Source organism: Phyllostomus hastatus, unplaced genomic scaffold, assembly GCF_019186645.2.
Source record: "Phyllostomus hastatus isolate PE091 unplaced genomic scaffold, TTU_PhHast_1.1 phas_scaffold_177, whole genome shotgun sequence".
NCBI lineage: Eukaryota > Metazoa > Chordata > Mammalia > Chiroptera > Phyllostomidae > Phyllostomus > Phyllostomus hastatus.
Window position 1 is genome coordinate 1,652,751 of NW_025334012.1, and position 22,644 is coordinate 1,675,394.

At 37.5% G+C, this 22,644-nt stretch overlaps 2 protein-coding genes across 2 annotated transcripts; both read left to right on the forward strand.

Moving 5' to 3' along the window:
• Positions 1–1,505: 1,505 nt before the first annotated feature.
• On the forward strand, positions 1,506–2,444 carry LOC123831468 (olfactory receptor 5B3-like). Its single transcript, XM_045858348.1, has one exon. It carries the CDS (start codon positions 1,506–1,508, stop codon positions 2,442–2,444), a length of 939 nt encoding a protein of 312 aa, XP_045714304.1.
• Positions 2,445–14,228: 11,784 nt separating this feature from the next.
• On the forward strand, positions 14,229–20,588 carry LOC123831445 (olfactory receptor 5B3-like). The gene is made up of 2 exons (XM_045858320.1): positions 14,229–15,134; positions 20,511–20,588. Exons 1-2 carry the CDS (start codon positions 14,229–14,231, stop codon positions 20,586–20,588), a joined length of 984 nt encoding a protein of 327 aa, XP_045714276.1.
• Positions 20,589–22,644: the final 2,056 nt, after the last annotated feature.

Sequence of the window (22,644 nt, forward strand, 5' to 3'; positions counted from 1 at the left end):
AAAAATTTTTAAAAGAAGATTTGAAAAATTATTAGGACAAAGATATTAGTAGTTAGCAGAAGATGGATATCTTTCAAATTGAAAAAAAAAGATTTAAAATACTGTTCCTACACCGAACAGACTGAAATAAAATATTTGACAACACACTGTTTGCCACCAAAATAGATCTATAGGCTAAAGAAAGCCCATAACAAGAAAACTTTAACCCTGAATGTGGTGATTCTGCTTTGAGATGAGAGTAACAGGAGAAGGAATGAGTTTAAGAAAAAGGGACTATTTCAAGCTCAAACATGGATTTCACAGAAGAATTAAGCAAAATCATGGCTCACATGGAATTGCTGGACCAGACAGTACTATGGGTGAAGGAAGACACTGGAGAAACTGGAGACAGAGAAAATCTCAGTGGAGCCAGGGTGTGAGAAAAGGCAAACTGAAGAGGAAGGCTTTAAGACTTTAAACCCCTTGCACACTTGAAGACCTGCAGGTCACCACCCGTTTTTCCTAAACCAACATAAAGACAATCATACCATCCTAACAGTAATATTATAGCTAGCACTCATCAGACTGTACCAAACCCAGAGTTTTCTTGTTTTTTTCAAAATATACTACCTTATTTAATTCTCACAAGAACACTATAAATAAAGTAGGTCTTATTACTGTCTTAATTTTGCAGATGAGTATATAAGGTTCAGGTGTTAGGTTAGGATTAATGATTCCTAGGCAGCAAACAGTTGGGCTAATACACACCTCAGCCCAGATCCAAGCTGTATACCAGATGCTTTGCCTTCTCTTCAGAATTGCATCTCTTGGTTGTGTATGTTCCTACCCTATAAATCTCTCAGTTACGACACTATGAATCCAAAGCGCTGAGTTTAAATGAAGGGAGATGAGGAGTAACTGTACTTTGAGTAGAATTCAATTTCATTTAAATAAAATTAAGACCGTCAAGTAAAGAACCACTGAGTGTGGATTCAAGGATCAGCCTGGGTCCAAAGCATGGCTTGTCAATTAATATGTGTTTGGATATAAAAAATTACTCAGCCTCTTGTGCATCCTAGTATAAATGGATGAAATAATAAAATAAACATAATATTCTTAAGAGGACATAATGTATATACTTTTAAAGTGTATCCAGTTGTTTCCAACAGGTGAGCAACATTAAAATATATGCATTCACTAGGCTTTGGAAAAGTTGATTAACAGGTACATTCACTGTGGATAAGCCATTCATTGAGTTATTTAATTTTCTATATCTCAATTTATAAACATATGAACTTTAAAATTAGGGAAATTTTTCATAAAGATCCTTCAGATTCAACAACATGTAAACAGATATAATTAATGCACTTTGTTGTGAAGCCCATATTTTGTCTGGAGAGTCTTGAAATACAAGTTATTCCTATAATGAAACAATACATGTTGCATGTACACTTCTCAATTTAAGTGTCTTTGTCACTGTTTCATTGTTCTCTTAGCCACGAAGCATTTTGTGATTCTCCACACTGATGGAGAACATTACAGAAGTGACTGAGTTCATCCTCCTTGGACTAACCAATGACCCAGAGCTGCAGGTCCCCCTCTTCATCATGTTCACTGTCATCTACCTCATCACAGTGATTGGGAATTTGGGAATTATGGTGCTGATTCTCTTGGACTCTCGTCTGCACACTCCCATGTACTTTTTCCTCAGTAACCTGTCTCTGGTGGATTTGTGTTACTCTTCAGCTGTCACTCCTACAGTCATGGCTGGATTTCTTCTAGGACACAAGGTCATCTCCTACAATGCATGTGCTGCTCAGATGTTCTTTTTTCTAGCCTTGGCCACTGTGGAAAATTACCTCTTGGCCTCCATGGCCTACGACCGCTATGTAGCAGTGTGCAAACCCCTGCATTACACCACCACCATGACCACAGGTTTGTGTGCATGTCTGGCTATAGGTTCCTATTTCTGTGGGTTCCTGAATGCCTCTGTTCACACTGGAGACACATTCAGCCTCTCTTTCTGTGAGTCCAATGTGGTCCATCACTTTTTCTGTGATATTCCAGCAGTCATGGTTCTCTCTTGCTCTGATACACATGTTAGTGAGCTGGTTCTTCTTTATGTAGCAGGCTTCAACATCTCTATTGCACTTCTGGTTATCTTGATTTCCTACATGTTTATATTTATCACCATCCTAAAGATGCACTCATCTTCAGGGTATCAGAAGGCTCTGTCCACCTGTGCCTCCCACTTCACTGCAGTCTCCATCTTCTATGGAACTGTCATTTTCATGTACTTACAGCCCAGCTCCAGCCATTCCATGGACACAGACAAAATCACATCTGTGTTTTATACTATGGTCATCCCCATGCTGAACCCCCTGGTCTACAGCCTGAGGAACAAGGAGGTCAAGAGTGCACTCATGAAGGTTGTCTTAAAGGCAAAACTGTCTTTAGGATTATGATTTGAGCATTGTGCAATGCACAGTAACCTAGTTTCATTAAGACCACAGGAAAATTAAGGTCCTAAAGTAGTCTTCTTACCCATTCCAAAGTCTCCTGCCTTACATAAGAAACATTATTTCCAGAAATGTTCCTGAACAGGAAAAGCTAAGATGTCTTGGGGCTCTCTTATCAAAAAGCTTATTAAGGATATTGGTTGATTCACCTATTCTACATGCATTTTTTTTCTACCATGTCAATGCAAATACACATAAAATAGAGCCACAATTAAGACCATGAGCAAAGTGCACCCATATGCCCCAGGAGGATACCTGCATCTTCAAGTAGAAACCAATAATGTTGTACATTTTGCCTATGGAAATGCTTTGAAGTGGTTAATGCTGATATTTCATGTCTACTTTTATGATTTAAGTGATCTTTTATTACTCCCCATTCTGTTACCCTACTTCATACACACTGATTTTCTTCCCATTTTGCAATCTGACAACACCAAACATGTGCCTGCCTCAGGGCATTTGTACTTCCTCTTCCCTGTGTGGAATGTTCCCTTACTCCATTAAGGTTGGTGCTTAAATGTTACTCTATTATAGATTTCTTTCTTGACCACCTTTGTAAAATAGTCATTGTTTATTTCCATGCACAATACTCTTTTACTCTGAGTTATTCTTTTAAAAAAAATTCTCACCCAATGATTTGTTTTTATTGATATTAGGGAGAGAAGAAGGGAATAGAGAGAAACACCCTGACCAGGGATCAAACCCCAACCTAAGTATGGGCCCTCACAGGAAATGGAACCTGAAAGTTTTGGTATGAGGGATGACACTCCAACCTACTGACCCACCCTGCCAGGGAACTCTAGGTTGTTCTTCATGGTGTTCATGAGTCATCCCCTATTGAATGTTTGCTTATTCACTTTATTATCTCTCCTGCCCAACTAGAACTTAGACTCTATGAAAGCTGTGGCTTTATCTGTTTTGTTTACAACATGATCCACAGTACCTAAATGAGTGTCTATTTCATACTTAATTTTCAATAACTATTTGTAAAATGAATAAAAGTATTAAGCTTTGAGTCCAGCTGTATCAGTATGGTGAATTTTTAAACTATTGGTGATTGTAGTGTATCATCCATAACAGATACTTTCTAGACAGATGTATAGTACATTTTAAGCAGCACAGCTCATTCCACTTTTCCGTGCATTCCCACTCATTGTGTGCACCCCAACGTTTGGACACAAAGATTTCTCAGATCCCAAAAGCAAATGAATAATCTGCAACAATTTTATACTTTTACTTAGAAATGATGTTTCATTAAGTGGCAACTAAAATGTCAAAGAAAATTTAAAAAAAGGCATTGAATATGAGATTATTTAAAGGTTTAATATCTGATTATATTCGAAAATACTTTGTACATATGAAATGTAACTAAATGATTGTAAATGTCTATATAGAATATAAACATGGCAGTATCTATCAATAGTGAAAATATAGCACATTCAATATGCAAGTTCAAGGATTAAACCTTATATTTTTAATATTGATTCTCAGGGACCTCCATACTGTACAAAACCTACCCACTGAAATATTTGCCTTTGTCTAATTTGCTGTCTCAATAGAATAGGAGGCTTCAATAGCTCACTATTTGTAAGATTTTGCTTGGAGAAGCTAATATTCTCCTGCTGGTGTTTTGGGGGCTGAGTAGCATAACACAAATATTCACTTCTATCTTTGTGGCGCTATTTCCCCTCTTGGAACTGTATTTAACTTTTATTTAAAATAATCATTTAATTTTAGGATTCTTTTAGACTTACAGAAAAAAAGTTAAAACAGTGCAGATTCAGTGCGGCCCTCTGACAGTCTGCTGTAAAAGGACCATCCTCATTCCTGGAACCTTCCAGAGTTACCTTCTCTGGCCTGAAAGGACTGTGTGGATGTGATTAAAGTAAGGATTTAATCAGGGATCATCTGTGTGGACCTTAAAGGCACTCCCATGGAAACCTAAGAGGAAGCCAGGGAGAAGTGACCACAGATAAAGGCTAAAAGAGGAGTGTGCTATGTGACCTTGGAGGTGGAGACAAAGGGGGTGTGACCACAAACCATGGAATGGTAGCAGCCACCAGAAGATGCATGGTTCTTGAAACAAACTGATTTTTGTCCAGGAAAATGATTTTGAACTTATAGATTCCAGAGTGTGAATGAGTCAAGTTTGCAGTAACTTGTTATAGCAGCCATACAAATGAATAAAATTCTTGCTTAATATTTCCTACAGGATATATTGGTACTGCTAGGCAACCAAGATTGACATAGTATGATTTTCTAAACTGCAGATCTTATTCAGATTTCATTAGGTTTGCCCTTGATATGGTATCCTCTGCTTGCATTTAGTTACTGTGTTTTCTTAATCTCTTCTGGTCTGTGACGCAGTCTTTCCCAATTTTTGTTGATTATGGTTGTGTCGAGAGTACTAGTCAGGTAATTCACAGATGTTCTTCAACTGCAATTTTCTGATATTTCCTCATGATGTGAGTGGGATTACAGTTTTAAGAGACTAAAATGAAATGCTTTTTCATCACCTGATATCAGCTGGATTTGTATCTTTTCCTCAATTATTTATTTGCTGAGTCATTTCTTAGTGTTCTCATGTATTTATTTTTTATTATGGAAAATAAGCAATACTAGGTTTGGTTTTGGCTCAGATTGTTCCACTTTCACCATTCATAGCTCTGTCTGTTTGTGTCCCATTGACAGAGATTCATTCCTTCGCCATTTTTTTTGTTTGTTTGGTTTTTTACACTCCCTCACCTTCTGTTACTACACAATGCTACATAGAGGCTGGTCTTGCATTTCCCCTACCCCTATCACAAAATCAACGATTTCTGTTATGGGACAAACTACCAGGAACTCCCTGCTTCCTCCCAATGCAGTACAGAATTACAGATCAATGAGCCTATTAACATGCAAGCAGGGTTTATTTGAGATCCAATCTCAAGGAGGACAATGGGCCTAGCTAAGGTGGGGCTGGGAGTCAGAAAGGCATAGGTTCAGGGTGAAGCAGGGTAAAGGCAGCTAAGGTAGGAGTAGCCTATGGTGAGGTAGGGTGGCAAGCATGCATGTCTTTTGTTCGGAATGCTTATATATTTAGCAGGATAGGGGAGGGTGAAGAAGTTACATATTGACTGACAGGTAAAGGGGGTAGTAGTTTTCTCAGACTGGGAGGTGATTACCCCAAGGTATTAATGGGGATCTTCCTTAGGCATTATGGGCCTTTTCTTGCCTTTCAGGGCTTGGAATCAAAGCACAGTTTGAAAGACTTTCTTTCCCAGACAATGGAAAGGATGCCTAGAATTTCCAGGACTGTTGAGCCAGTGGGTGGGACATGGATCCCTCCTCCTCCCTGCTTGTGTTTCCTCTCTGGCCACTCTTGCTTCCTCACATTTCTATGAAGTATCTCTTTTCTTTCACTAAAGAGTGCCATTTAAAAGCCTATTTTTGAATTCCAATTTTGATAGTTGATATTCAAGTTTTACTTCTAGGCACTCTTGTCTACAGAAGTAGGAGGTATGTATTTTTGTACTTTGTATTCATTTGTAAGGTAGGGTTATTCTCTACCTATCCCTCATAACTATATGAAGTTAAACACTACTGTATACTGATGTTTCTGACTCTCATTCACAATTTTCAAACTGTGTGCCACAGAAGTTTTAAATCAAGTAATACCTGACTATTTAGTCAGAGGCACAAACCTCTTTCCCTTAGATTTTCAAATAAAAAATGACAGTTCCAACACAATAGCCATCCATGTGAATGAATAGAAATTATATCTATTTTTTCATCACATTAGCAAAAAATATATTTTTTGGAGTGCTGCAGAATTTTAGTAACTAGTCATGTGTGACAGGAAAAGGTTGACAATGGCTGCTCTAATCCATTTCACCCCAACTTGTCCCTTTTCTTATCTGTAACTTTCTTCTCTCATAGCAAGAGACTTGGTTCTCAAGGAATCCCATTCATTAGTTTATTGGTGTGACTGGTTTGCAGGTAAATGAGTTCCATAACTGTTTTTATTTAAACTTTATTGTATTTTTTCCCATTACCATTTAGTCCCCTTATCTGCCCTTTCCCCAGCAATCACCACACTCTTGTGCATGTCTATGAGTCCTGTTCCCTAAATTTTGCTCAATCCCTCCACTCCCAACCTCCCCACAACTACCTGCTATCTGCTTTCCATCCATGAGCCTGTCTCTTTTTTGCTTCTTACTTCAGTTTGTTCTTAATCTATACCCCCATGAGAATCAACTTGATACCACTGTATAGTCCTTTCTATGGTTTCTTTTACTTTTAACTTTGCTATACATATTGTTTTCCAACACTAGTTAGGTCAACTCATTTTTTCCCCTATTTCCCTTCAGGGAGGTTAACTCACACCTTTGTAGTACAATCAGATTTTTAAAAGACTCCATGTTCACTCCTGGGATTCTCCTGTACTCCTGGCTGGCTCTTTCTAATTTGTGTATATTAAATTTCATGCTTTGCTGTGTATAGTTCTATGGGTTTAACAAATGCATAGTCATATGTTCACCAGCCCATTACCATGGAGATTAGTTTTATTATTCTAAAATTTCCTTTTTTATCCCTTTTATAGACAACCATTGTTCACTCTCCCAACCCTTAGAAATCATTGAGCTTTTTTCCATCCCTCTTATGTACATGGAATCACACAACAAGGAGCCTTTAGGTCTTTCTTCTTTCACATTAAAATCTACTTTAGGTTCATCCATATTGGTGCATGAATCAATATTATTCTATTTTGTTAATGAACAATGTTCCAGTTTCACAATGTTCTACAGTTTGCAGGTGGTTATTTCTGTTTGTTGATTCTCTCTTTTTTTTAAGCATTCTTTTTTTAAAGATTTTTATTAATTAATTTATTTATTTTAGAGAGGGAAGGGAGAGACAAAGAGAGAGAGAGAAACATCAATGTGTGGTTGCAGGGAGCCATGGCCTACAACACAGGTATGTGCCCTGACTGGGAATCGAGCCTGTGCTGCTTAGATTCACAGACCATGCTCAGTCCACTGAGCTATGCCAGCCAGGGCTGTTTGTCAATTCTTAATCTCAATAACACTTAAAGACATTTCTGTGGAGGTTTAAGGTGGAACATATGGTTTCACTTTACATTTAACATTCAATTCTTCTATCAGTGTGTGAACTAATGGCTGTTGCAGCAAAATTCTTTGAAAAACAAATTTTGTCATGTACTTGCCTTTGCATCTTTTATAAAAATTAGTTGGTTATATATCTGAATCCTTTCTGGATGCCATAACCTGTTCCATTTATTTGTGAGTCCAACTTTTCCCTAATGCTACACTGTCTTCATCACTATATGTTATAATTACTTGTGAAATGAAATAACTTTAATGCTCATACTTTGTTTTTATTTTTTATAATTATTTTGCTCATTATTTTTGGCATTACATATAAATTTATAATCAGCATGTCAATATTTATACTCAACAAAGCCTTACATGGGTTTCAACTGTGATCCCATGGAGTCTAAAAGCAGCCAACTTCAAGTTTTTGGATCCATGAATATGGTATATCTTTACACTCATTTATCTGAAGTTTTATTCTTCAGTAGGCTATGATTTGTCATCACTTTTAAGACAAATATCTGAAATATACTCAAAGAACTAAAGAACATCTTGGACAAAAAACTAAAGGAAATCAGGAATATTTGGTATCAGAAAATAGAGAATATTAATCGAGAAAAAAAGTATAAGGAGTAACCAGAGAGAAATTCTGGAGGAAAACCAAGAAGAGATGAAGTAGACATCAGGAAGGCTCAGAATTCCTGATTTTAAAAACTTGGTATCTTTGGTACTTTTCAAAGAAGTTTAATATTCATGATCAGGTTAGGAGTGAATAACAATCTATGGAGAGGGCTTTTCATCTTGGGAATTCAGAAAATCAGGGGTGTAAAAAGAAGGAAATCTGACCTTTTGTGACAGCATGAGTGGACCTGGAGAGCATTATGCTAATTGCAATAAGCCAGTCAGAGAAAGATGAATGATCTCACTTATATGTGGTATTTAATGAACAAAATAAACTGATTTACAAAGGAAAACAGGGGAATGGACACATGGAACAGACTAACAACTGTCAGAGAAGAGAGGAGGGGAGAGGAGGAGACTGGATGAAAGAAGGTGAAGGGATGAGCCAAAGAACATGTATGACAAGGTGTTCCAGAAAGTATCCAGCCGTGTCATATGAAAAATGGAGACATTTATTCAAGAAGATATAAAATATATGAAATATTATACATAGGACAGTGATTTGTCAGTCCTCTTCGAAGTAAACTCCATGGAAACACACATAGTTCTCCCAATTGCCAGCAGCTGCCCTCTCTTATTATCCTGTATCTCACTACAGTCCAATACTCTTCCCTTTCAAAGGTGATTGTAGTTTTGGAAACAGGCAGAAGTCCCAGGTTGCCAAATCTGGGCTCTAGGGAGGCTGAGTCACCTGGGTGATTTCATGTTTCACCAAAAATCTCTGCATGAGACGTGGTGCTTGAGCAGGTGCATAATCATGATGGAACTGCCAATCACCAGTTGCCCAAAGACATCCTTCTGAGTCTTCCAAATAGTTTTCATGGAGAAATGTTCAAGCTCAATGCAATATTGATGTAGATTTGTTACTATACTGGCTCAGACATTTTGAAAGTGATGCCCATAGAGTACACACACTCTCTCAAAGGCATCTACTGAATCCACTGACTAGCACAGTAAAGTCAGCATTGTTCATGCATGCACATTCCAGTCCATTTTCCTTGGCTGCCAGGTTACATCGATGTCACCCAAACCATGCTCATTATATTCCCAATGGCTGGACTTTTCCCAGACAGAGTCATATGGGTAACCTATAGAGGCAGACAATGGTGTGGTCATCCTTAGAGGCAAGGGGGAGGTGGAGGCTGGATAGAGATGGGCAAAGGAGAGAAATGGGGATATCTGTAATAGTGTCAACAATAAAAATTTAAACAAACTTATTAAACACCATTTTAGTGGCAGGCCTTCTTTAGAGCACTATTAATAGCTCAATGGGCCTTCTTTCCAGTGAAACAACACCATGGGTAAAAAAGTATTTTTATAATCCACCAATTTAAAGTTCCTTGAAATGGCCTTGAGGACAAATAGTAAATGGAGAAAAAATTTTTCAGGAAAGCTACCTGACTTGCTAAGAACCAAGTCAGTAGCATTCAAGCTATGACCTGCCCCTTTCCTCTATTCCCCCCACCTGTGTGATGTAAGTTCTACTTCAGAGAAACACATCCAAGAAGCAGAATTACTCTCTAATTCCAGATATCAGTGTAGAGCTACAGGTCCACCCTACGAGGGACAGGACACTGACATCTCATCTTGCCCAGGTTCACGTTATAGAAACACTGTTCCCATTAGGTAAAACTGAGTGGATAGGGGCTGCCAATTCCCATCCAGTTCCCATTCGTACAGTTAGACCTTTGCCCAAGGTACAGCAAGCTGACAGTTTAGGGACCCAGGGGCTACTGCCTCAAATTCCTGTCCAGCAATTCCTCATTGCAAAGGGCAAGGGTGGTCATATTACAGATCACAAACTTGACTTTAAGCCAAAAAACATAAGATGAGACAAAGAAAGACTTATACAGTGATAAAAGGGTAAATTCTCCAGCAAGATGTAATGATTATAAATACATATGCATCAAATATGCCCCACATATGAGGTAAACAGTTCACACAATTGAAGTGAGAAATAGTAACACAATAATAGTGGAAGATTTGAATATCCCACATTTAATAATGAAAAACCAGATAGAAAATTGATAAGGAAACACTCCATTCCATTCAATTAAACATATACTTGCCATCTGATCAAGCAATCCAACTTACAGAAATTACCTAAGTGCAATGCAAAAACAAGATTAGACAGATATTTAGTAATTTTATTCCAAATATCCAGATATTGGAACCCACCCAAATGCCCTGCAACTGATAAATGTACAATCTGTGATATATATATATATATCACACACACACACACACACACACATATATATGTATATATAATAACAACAATCTGATATATGTATGTAATGGAATACTATTAAGCAGTAATAAAAGAGATTTTACTAATAATATATTACAGGTAGGAATGTATTACTAAAAAATTCATTTGTTGGAGTCCTCATCCTCAGTACTTCAAAATGGAACCTTGTTTGGAAATAAGATTTTTGCTGATTTAATTAGGTAAGATTAAGTCATAATGGAGCAGGCTAATCTTGGAATCCAGTATGAGTTATGTCCTTTTAAGAAGAAAAATCTGGGAGGTAACATCAGAGGGATGGTGGTGTGAGAGGTCTCCTTGGCCTCTCTCTTTGAAGTTTTGACAGTTTGAACAGATATAATTGAACAAAGGATTCCCTGCTCAACACACAAACAGCATGCTAAGTGAAAGAGGCCAGACAGAAGAGCTATGTAGACTAGGCTTTTATTTATAGGACATTACTGCAAAGGCAAAATTATTAGGATATAAACGTTAGTGGCTGGGACAGTGTGTGGGAGGAGTTCAACATGAAGGGAAACTCAGAATGTTTGTTTGATCATGGAACTCCTCTATTGATGATTTTGTTCATGATTATATGACCATGTACATTGGACCAAACTTGAAGATTTATACACTAAAACCTATAGATATTATTGTTGTTTGTAAATGATACTATAACTAGAAAATAGAAAAAAATGAGTAGTAACAAGTAATATGAAAACATGTGAACCCTCCTCATATCCAGCTCAGTTCCTACAGGTAATTTAATTGCTTCTTTTTTTGAAGTTGGGATGAGAATTTTATAGAAGACTTCATGGGAGACATCCCCAAAGAACAACATGTCTCTACCGTTCCTTCTGATTCCCATGAGTTAGCCTCTGAAATCCCACTGTGACTCAACAGGAAATCATTTTAAAGGGACCAGACTGTGAGCTAAGGTGCCTTGGCTATCATTTACTTATCTGAATTCTAATCATTGCTAGTGCATCTGGGCCTTTCCTCTACCCCTGATCTGAGGATTTGCTATAAGCCTGCAGTGGTAGCCAGGGAAAACATCTCAAGATGAATCTTGCATGGATTGATTTTAAAATGATAACCCCTCTTGGTTTTAAAAAGCTTTCTTAATTTGCTATTTACAAACACTTCTGTAAATAAATGAGAGAGGTAATTTTATTCTTTATTTTAGAATTAAGGAGAAGACAAGAGACTCCTCCAAAGCACAGTGAGAATTAATGGTGGATTCAAGACTTGTGCTCAGTTTTCCTACTTCATGTTGGGGTTTTCCTCCACCTTTACTTGTCTTAGAGATCTAGGAATCTTTTCACCAGTACCTGATAGACAACATCACCAAGAGTATATATGCATACATTTCCATGTCTAGATTTCAGATTTCAGAAGCACTAATCAGGATTGACTTTCCCACTCACTGCAAGAGCAAGGTAAGCTTCTACATTTTATACATATTGTTAGTGAGAACTATAATATATGTAAAATCCATGGGACAGTTGTACCTACTATGAGTTATTTGAGCACACAGCCAGGTGTTTTGCACTTTTTTTTTTACAACACTGAGAGTAGGATTTAAATGTCAAAACTTCAGTAAGAAATATAGTGATATTTATGGCATATCCTTATGTTGCTTTCCTAGAAAGGATTAGCCAATTAAAAGGTAACACTCTTATTGAGTGAGTCTTAATTCACCTTATTTACTATCTGTTGTGCTTTCACTGGAGGTTTAATACAAACACAAGACAGTGCAAAACTTTCCTTGACACCACAGAAGTTTTGGAATTGAATCAGCATGATCCATTGTACTCTTTTCCCCATAATCTCATCCTTATTACAATGTTACAAACACATGTGCAAATGTTGATGGTGAGGTGGCTAAGGGTATAGGCTTTTGATTTGGTCACAGATGAATTTAAATCATGAATCTTGAACTTTCCTCATATTAGCTGTGCAACTATAGAGCTTTACATAGCTTCTCAACTCCTCAGTTGTCTTAATGGTCAAAAGGGAATTATAATATCACCTACCTTACAACATTATTGTGAGGATTAAACAAAGTTATGTTCATTTAAATACATATATGTACACATACCTAAATATAATTAAATATACCCATCATTTTTATTATTGTTTGCAGAACATAATATATTCCACAAGAGGTTATGGTTGTCAGAGGTTGACAAACCTAATCACTTTAGGGGCTAGGCTTGTGCAGAGAAGATAAGAGAGAGTGAGGACAATGGTGGAGAATAATGACTAGTGCATGATGGGTGTCCTAAATATATCCAATTCAGAATAAAAAGATAGCACACATGTTTTGACTCAAGAACAATTATATAAAAATTTTAAACATCAATCTCCCTACCAAAGCAAACCTGGAGGCTAGAGGCAGCCAATAAATTAGGAAATTTCAACCCAGATTTCTGTGATTGTGCTCTGAGATGTGAGTAACAGGAAAAAGAATAGGTTTAAGAAAGAAGGATGATTTCAAGCTCACACATGGGTTGCAAGGAAGAATTAAGCAAAATAATGGCTCACATGGAATTGCTGGACCAGACAGTACTATGGGTGAAGCAAAGAATTGGAGAAACTAGAGACAGAGAAAAATCTCAGTGGAGCCAGGGTGTGAGAAAAGGCAAACTGAAGAGGAAGGCTTTAGGACTTTAAACCCCTTGCACACTTGAAGACGTGCAGGTCACCACCCATTTTTCCTAAACCAACATAAAGATAATTATATCATCCTAGCAGTAATATTTTAGCTAGCCCTCATCAGACTGTGCCAAATGCAGAGTTTTCTTGTTTTTTTAATATGCTACCTTATTTAATTCTCACAAGAACACTATAAATGAAGTCTTCTTACTGTCTTATCTTTGCAGATGAGTATATAAGTTTCAGGTATGTTAGGTTAGGATTAATGATTGCTAGGCAGCAAACAGTTGGGGTAATACACACCTCAGCCCAGAGTCCAAGCTCTGTACCAGATGCTTTCCCTTCTCTTCAGAATTGCATCTCTTGGTTGGGTATGTTCCTACCATATAAATCTCTGAATTATGACACTATGAATCCCAAGCACTGAGTTTAAATGAAGGGAGATGAGGAGTAACTGTACATTGAGTAGAATTCAATTTTGCTGAAATACAATTAAGCCCATCAGATTTAGGAACCACTGAGTGTGGATTCAAGGGTTGGCTTGTCAATTAATATTTGTTTGCATATAAAAAATGACTGAACCTCTAGTGCATCCTAGTATAAATGGATGTAATAAAAAAATAAACATAGTATTCTTAAGAGGACATAATGTATATTCTTTTAAAGTGCATTGAGTTCTTTCTGACAGGGGAGCAACATGAAAGTATATGCTTTCAGTAGGCTTTCGAAAAGTCAATTGACAGGTACATTCACTGTGGATAAGCCATTCATGGAGTTATTTAATATACTATATCTCAATTTACAAATTTATGAACTTGAAGGTTAGGGAAATTTTCCATAAGGATCCTTCAGATTCAACAACATGTAAACAGATATAATTAATGCACTTTGTTTTCTTATGAAGCCCATATTTTGTCTGGAGAATCTTGAAATACAAGTTATTGCTGTAACGACATAATACATGTTGCATGTACACTTCTCAATTTAAGTGTCTTTGTCACTGTTTCATTGTTCTCCTAGCCACCAAGCATTTTGTGATTCTCCACATTGATGGAGAATGCTACAGAAGTGATTGAATTCATCCTCCTTGGACTAACCAATGACCCAGAGCTGCAAGTGCCACTCTTGATCATGTTCACTGTCATCTACCTCGTGACAGTGATTGGGAATTTGGGAATTATGGTGTTGATTCTCTTGGACTCTTATCTCCACACTCCCATGTACTTTTTCCTCAGTAACCTGTCTCTGGCAGATTTGTGTTACTCTTCAGCTGTCACTCCTACAGTCATGGCTGGATTTCTTCTAGAGCACAAAGTCATCTCCTACAATGCATGTGCTGCTCAGATGTTCTTTTTTTTAGCCTTTGCCACTGTGGAAAATTTCCTCTTGGCCTCCATGGCCTATGACCGCTATGTGGCAGTGTGCAAACCCCTCCATTATACCAGGACCATGACCTCTGGTTTGTGTGGGAGTCTGGCCATAGGTTGCTATGTCTGTGGGTTCCTGAATGCCTCCATCCACATTGGGGACACATTCAGCCTCTCTTTCTGTGAGTCCAATGTGGTCCATCACTTTTTCTGTGATGTTCCAGCAGTCATGGTTCTCTCTTGCTCTGATAGACATATTAGTGAGCTGGTTCTTATTTATGTAGCGATCTGCAACATCGCTTTTGCAGTTCTGGTTATCTTGACTTCCTACATATTCATATTTATCACCATCCTAAACATGCACTCATCTACAGGGTATCAGAAAGCTCTGTCCACCTGTGCCTCCCACTTCACTGCAGTCTCCATCTTCTATGGGACTGTCATCTTTGTGTACTTACAGCCCAACTCCAGCCATTCCAGTGACACAGAAAAAATTGCATCTGTGTTTTATACAATGGTCATCCCCATGCTGAACCCCCTGGTCTACAGCCTGAGGAACAAGGAGGTTAAGAGTGCACTCATGAAGGTTGTCTTAAAGGCAAAACTGTCTTTCAGATTCTGATTTGAGCATTGTGCAATGCACAGTAACCTAGTTTCCTTAAGACCACAGGAAAATAAGGTCCCAAAGTAATCACCTTACCCTTTCCAAATTCTCCTGTCCTAAAAATGGGAAACATTATTTCCAGAAATGTACCTGAACAGGAAAGGCTAAGATGTCTTGAGGTTCACTTGTGAAAAACCTTGTTAAGGATATTTTTTATTCACTCATTCAACATGCTTTTGTTTGTTCTACCACGTCAATGCAAATACTCATAAAATAAGGCCACAAATAAGACCATGAACAAAGTGCACCCATGTGCCCCAAGAGGATACCTACAGCTTCAAATAGAAACCAATAATGTTGTACATTTTGCTTCTGGAAATGCTTTGAAACTGTTAATGCAAATATTTTATGTCTACTTTTGTGATTTAAATGATCTTTTTAAAAACATTTAAAAAGTATATTTTATTGACTATACTATTACAGTTGTCCCATTTTTTTCTCCATTTTATTCCCCTCCATGCTGTATTCCCCCTCTCACCATCATTCCCTCACCATAGTTCATGTCTATGGGTCATACATAGAAGTTCTTCAGCTTCTCCATTTCTCATACTATTCTTAATATTACTTCCCCATCCTTTTACCCTACTTCAATCACACTGATTTTTCTTCCTATATTTTAATGTGACAATGCCAAACAGGTTTCTGCCTCAGGGCATCTGTACTTACTCTTCCCTATGTGGAATGTTCCCTTATTGCATTAAGGTTGGTTCTTAAATATTACCCTATCATAGACTTTTTTCTTGACCATCTTTGTAAAATGGTCATTGTTTATTGCCATGCAGAATGTTCTTTCACTCTAAGTTATTCTTTCTAAAAAAATTGTCACCCATTTTGTTCATGACCACAGGCAAGAAAACATGGATCAGACTAAAAGTGACCAGAGGCAGGGAGGGGGTAATGTTGGAATGAAGAGGAAGAGACTAGACAAAGAACATGTGTGAATGACCCACAGACATGCACAGCAGTTTGGGAAGTGGGTGATGGGTTGGGTGGAGGAGGGCAAACAGGGAAAAATTGAGACAACTGTAATGAAATAACAGTAAAGAGTGATAAAAGAAAATTCTCATGGAAGAACTTCTTTTTATTGATACTAGAGAGAAAAGAAAGGAATAGAGAGAAACACCCTGACCAGGGATGGAACCCCCAACCTAAGTATGGGCCCTCACAGGAACTGGAACCTGCAAGTTTTGGTATGAGGGATGACACTCCAACTTACTGAGGCTCCCAGCCATGGCACTCTGGGTTGTTCTTCATGGTCCTCATGAGTCATCACCTATTGAATGTTCACTTGTTCACTTTATTATCTCTCATCCCCAACTATAACTTAGACTCTATGAAAGCAATGGCTTTATCTGTTTTATTTACATGATCCACAGTCCTAAGGAGAATCTATTTCATACCCAATTTTCAATAACTATTTGTGAAATGAGTAAAAGTATTAAGCTTTGAGTCCAGCTGTATCAATATGGTGAATTTTTAAACTATTGGTGATTGTAGTGTATCATCCATAACAGATACTTTCTAGACAAATGTATAGTGCATTTTAAGAAGCACAGCTCATTTTCTACTTTCCTGTGCATTCCCACTCACTGTGTGCACCCCAATGTTTGGACACAAAGATTTCTTGGATCCCAAAAGCAAATGAATCATCTGTAACAACTTTATAGTTTTACTTAGAAATGATGTCTCATTAAGTGGCAACAACTAAAATGTCAAATAAAATCAGAAAAAGGCATTGAATATGAGATTATTTAAAGGTTCACTATCTGATTATATTTGAAAATACTTTGTACATGTGAAATGTAGCTAACTAAAATGATTCTAAATATCTATATAGAATATAAACATGGCAGTATCTATCAAAATAAAAATATAGGACATTCAACATGCTAGTTCAGGGATTAAACTTTATGCTTTTAATATTGATTCTCAGGGACCTCTATACTGTACAAAACCTACCCACACAAATATGTGCCTTTGTCTAATTTGCTGTCTCAATAGAATAAGAGGTTTCAATAGCTCACTATTTGTAAGATTTTGCTTGGAGAAGATAATATTCTCCTGCTGGTGTTTTGGGGGCTGAGTAGCATAACACAAATATTCACTTGTATCTTTATGGTGCTATTTCCCCTCTTGGAACCATTTTTAATTCTTATTTTAAATAATCATTTAATTTTAGGATTATTTTAGAGTTACAGAAAAAAAGTTAAAACAGTGCAGATTCAGTGCAACCCTGTGACAGTCTGCATAACAGCCTGCAAAAGGACCATCCTTATTTTTGGAAACTTTCAGAGTTACCTTCTCTGACCTGAAAGGACTGTGTGGATGTGATTAAAGGAAGGATTTTATCTGGGATCATCTCTGTGAACCCTAAAAGGCACTCTCATGGAAACCTAAGAGAAAGTCAAGGAGAAGTGACCACAGATAAAGGCTAAAGAGGAGGAGTGTGCTATGTGACCTTGGAGGGTGAGACAAAGGGCGTGTGACCACAAACCATGGAATGGTAGCAGCCACCAGAAGATGCAAGGCTGTTGAAACAAACTGATTTTTGTCCTGGGAAAATAATTTTGAACTTATGGATTCCAGAGTGTGAATGAATAAAGTTTGCAGTAATTTGGTATAGCAGCCATACAAATGAATAAAATTCTTGCTTAATATTCCCTACAGGATATCTATTGGTACTGCTAAGAAACCAAGATTGACATAGTATGATTTTCTAAACTGCAGATTTTATTCAGATTTCATTAGGTTTCCCCCTAATATCCTATCCTCTGTTTGCATTTAGTTACTGTGTTTCCTAATTCTCTTCTGGTCTGTCACAAGCTCTCCATCTTTCCCTATTTTTGTTGACCATGGCAGTGTTGAGAGTACTAGTCAGGTATTTCACAGAATGTTCTTCAGTTGTGGTTTTGTGATATTTCCTTATGATGTGACTGGAATTACAGTTGTCAGAGACTAAAGTGAAATGTTTTCATTACATCATATCAGCAAGATTTGTCTCTTTTCTTCAATTATTTATTTGCTGAGTCATTTCCTAGTTTTCTCATGTATTTATTTTTTAATATGGAAAATAACCAATAATAGGTTTGGGTTTGACTCAGATTGTTCCACCATCACCATTCGTAGTTCTGTCTCTTGTGACCCATTGATATAGCTTCATTCCTTCACTGTTTCTGGGGGGATTTTTTTGTTGGATTTTTTTTGTTTGTTTTTGCACTCCCTCACTTTCTGTTACTACAAAATGCTACATAGAGGCTGGTCTAGTATTTCTCCTACCCCTATCACAAAATTAACTATTTCTGTTATGGGACAAACTCCCAGAAACTCAGTTCTTCCTGCCAATGCAGTGAAGAATTAAAGATCAATGAATGAGTCTATTAACATGTAAGCATGGTTTATTGGTGATCAGTTCTCAGGGAAGACAATGGGCCTAGGTAAGGTGGGGTTTGGGGGAGCTCAAAGGGATAGGTTCAGGGTGAGGCAGGGTAAAGGCAGGGAAGGTAGGGGCAGCCAAAAATGAGTGGGGTGGCAAGCATGCATGTCCTTTGTTCTGAAGACTTATATAGTTGGCAGGCAGAGGGTAAGAGGGATTACATATTGATTGATGGGTAAAGATGGTGGTAGCTTTCTCAGACTGGGGAGTGAATACCCAAGCTGTTAATGGGCTTCTTCCATAGGCACTATGGGCCTTTTCCTGCTGTTCATGCCTTGAAATAAAAGCACAGTTTCAAAGACTTTCTTTCCCAGACAATGGAAAAGATACCTAGAATTTCCAGGACTGTTGAGCCAGTGGGTGGGACATGGATGCCTCCTCCTCCCTGCTTGTGTTTCCTCTCTGGCCACTCTTTCTACCATCACGTTTCTATGAAGAATCTCCCTTCTTTTATGAAAAAGTGGCATTTAAAAGCCAATATGGCATTTAAGAGCCAGTATTTGAATCCAGTTATGCTTGTTGATACTGGAGTTTTACTTCTAGGCGCCCTTGTGCACAGAAGTAGGAGGTATATATTTATGTACTTTTGTAACCAGAAAAGACACCAGCGTTTGGGCTGCCTGTTACTACCAAATCCAATAAGCAATGACAGTGATCGATCTTTTATAGGCGCTTTATTCAGATGGCCGGAGATCCCAGAAGATGGCGGGTTCATACCCTAACAAACCATCTTCCCCTTCCTTTTTTGGCCAGATCTTTTATAAGGAGGTTGGGGAAGACAAAAACAAAGTCAGTGAGAGAGAGTCCTTGAAGTTCCCAGCTGCACTTCTTTCCTGGCAGTTAGCTGTCTCCAAGTGGGAGGGTAGTCGCCTGCTTCTTCCTGATACGGATGTCTCCAAGCTGTAATCTTTAGCCAGCAACCCAGGAGGTCAGCTGCTTTTTCTCAGGTGCCAGATAGGTTTTATCTGTAGTTTCTGCAACAAAGGGCTTAACATACACATTTTGCTAGATTTATGGCTATTTACTTTAAGCTAAAATTTTCCATGTTTTGAGTCCCCTATCACTTTGTATACATTCGTAATGTACGGTTATTCTCTACCTATCCCTCATAACTATATGAAGTTAAACACTACTGTATACTGATGTTTCTGACTCTCATTCACAATTTTCAAACTGTGTGCTGCAGAATTTTTAAAACAACTTATACCTGATTATTTAGTCAGAGGCACAAACCTCTTTCCCTTAGATTGTCAAATAAAAAAATGACAGGAGCCAACACAATAGCCATCCATGGGAATGAATAGAAATTATACCTATTTTTTAATCACATTAGCAAAAAATATTTTTTTTGGTATGCTTCAGAATTTTAGTAACTAGTCATGTGTGACAGGAGATGGAACAGATTGACAATGGCTGCTCTAATCCATTTCACCCAAACTTGTCCCTTTTCTTATCTGTAACTTCCTTCTCTGATAGCAAGAGACTTGGTTCTCAAGGAATCCCATTCATTAATTTATTGGTGTGACTGGTTTGCAGGTAAATGAGTTCCATAATTGTTTTTTATTTAACCTTTATTGTATATATGCATTATCATTAGTCCCCTTATCCCCCTTTCCCCCAGCAGTCACCACACTGCTGTCCATGTCCACGAGTCCTTTTCCCTAAATTTTACTCAATCCCTCCATCCCCAACCTCCCTACAACTACATGCTGTCTCCTTTTCATCCATGAGCTTATTTCTTTTTGCTTCTTACTTCAGTTTGTTCTTAATCTATACCACCATGAGAATCAACTTGATACCACTGTATAGTCCTTTTTATGGTTTCTTTTACTTTTAAATTTGGGATATGTATTGTTTTTCAACACTAGTTAGGTCAGCTCATTTCTTCCCCTATTTCCCTTCAGAGAGGTTTAACTCACACCTTTGTAGTACAATCAGATTTTTAAAAGACTCCACGTGTACTCCTGGGATTCTTCTGTACTCCTGGCTGATTCTTTCTGATTTGTGTATATTAAATTTCATGCTTTGCTGAGTATAGTTGTATGGGTTTAACAAATGCATAGTCATATGTTCACCAGCCCACTACCATGGATATTAATTTTATTATTCTAAAACTTCCCTTTTTATCCCTGTTATAGACAGCCATTCTCCTCCTTCTCAACCCTTAGAAATCATTGAGCTTTTTTCATCCCTGTTACGTACAGGGAATCACACAACAAGGAGCCTTTAGGTCTTTCTTCTTTCACATTAAAATCTACTTTAGGTTCATCCATATTGGTGCACCAATCAATATTATTCTATTTTATTACTGAACAGTGTTCCAGTTTAATGATGTTCTACAATTTGCAGGTGCATCTGGTTGCTTCTGTTCATGAATTCCTAAACTCAATAACACTTAAAGACATTTCTGTAGAGGTTTCTGGTGGAACACATGGTTTCACTTTACATTTAACATTCAGTTCTTCCTTTGCATGTGAACTGACAGCTGTTTGAACAAAATTTTTTTAAAAACAGATTTTTGTCATGTACTGGCTTTGCATCTTTTACAAAAATTAATTGCTTATATATCTGTTAATCCTTTGGATGCTATAACCTGTTCCATTTACTTGTGAGCCCATCTTTTCCCTAATTCTACAGTGTCTTCATCACTAGAAGTCATAGTTAGTTGGGAAATGAAATAACTTTAATACTCATACTTTGTTTTTATTTTTCGTAACTATTTTGTTTATTAGTTTTGCAATTACATATAAATTTATAATCACCATGTCAATATTTATACTAAAAAAAGCCTTACATGGGTTTCAACTGTGATCCCATGGAGTCTAAAAGCAGCCAACTTTAAGTCTCCTGATCCATGAATGTGGTATATCTTTACACTCATTTATCCGAAGTTTTATTCTTCAGTAGGCTATAATTTTTCACCCCTTTTAAGACAAATATCTGAAATATACTCAAAGAACTAAAGAACATCTTGAACAAAAAACTAAAGGAAATCAGGAATATTTGGTATCAGAAAATAGAGAATATTAATAGAGACAAAATGTGTAAGAAGTACCAGAGAGAAATTCTGGAGGAAAACCAAGAAGAGCTGAGGTAGACATCAGGAAGGCTGAGATTTCCTTATTTTAAAAAATTAGTATCTTTGGTACTTTTCAAAAAAATTTAATATTCATGATCAGGTTACGATAGAATAACAATCTATGGGGTAGATGGAGAGGGCTTTTCATCTTGTGAATTCAGAAAATCAGGGGTGTAAAAAGAAGGAAATCTGACCTTTTGTGACAGCATGAGTGGACCTGGAGAGTATTGTACTAATTGCAATAAGCCAGTCAGGGAAAGATGAATGATCTCACTTATATGTGGGATCCAATGAAGAGAATAAACAGATTTATAAAATGGAAACAGGGGCATGGATACATGGAACAGACTAACAACTGTCAGAGAAGAAAGCAGAGGAAGGGAGCAGACTGGATGAAAGAATGTGAAGGTGTGAGGCAAAGAACATGTATGACAAGGTGTTCCAGAAAGTATCCAGCCACGAAATATGAAAAATAGAGATTTTATATCTTTTTCAATAAAAGATATAAAATACCAGAAATACTACACATAGGAGAATGATTCCTCAGTCCCCTTGAAAGTAGACACCATGGAACCTCACACAGTTCTCCCAATTGCCAGCAGCTGCCCTGTCTTACTGTCCTGCAACACACCAATAGTCTAATATCTCTTCCCTTTCAAAGGTGATTTTAGTTTTGGAAACAGCCAGAAGTCCCAGGTTGCCAAATCTGGGCTATAGAGGGGCTGAGTCACCTGGATGATTTTATGTTTCACCAAAAAATTGTATGAGACATGGTGCATGAGCAGGTGCATTGTCATGATAAAGCTGCCAATCACCAGTTGTCCATACCTAAAGCTTTCTGAGTCTTCAAATACTTTTCATGGAGGAATGTTCAAGTTTAATGCAATATTTGATGTAGATAAGTTGCTGTACTGGCTCAGTCA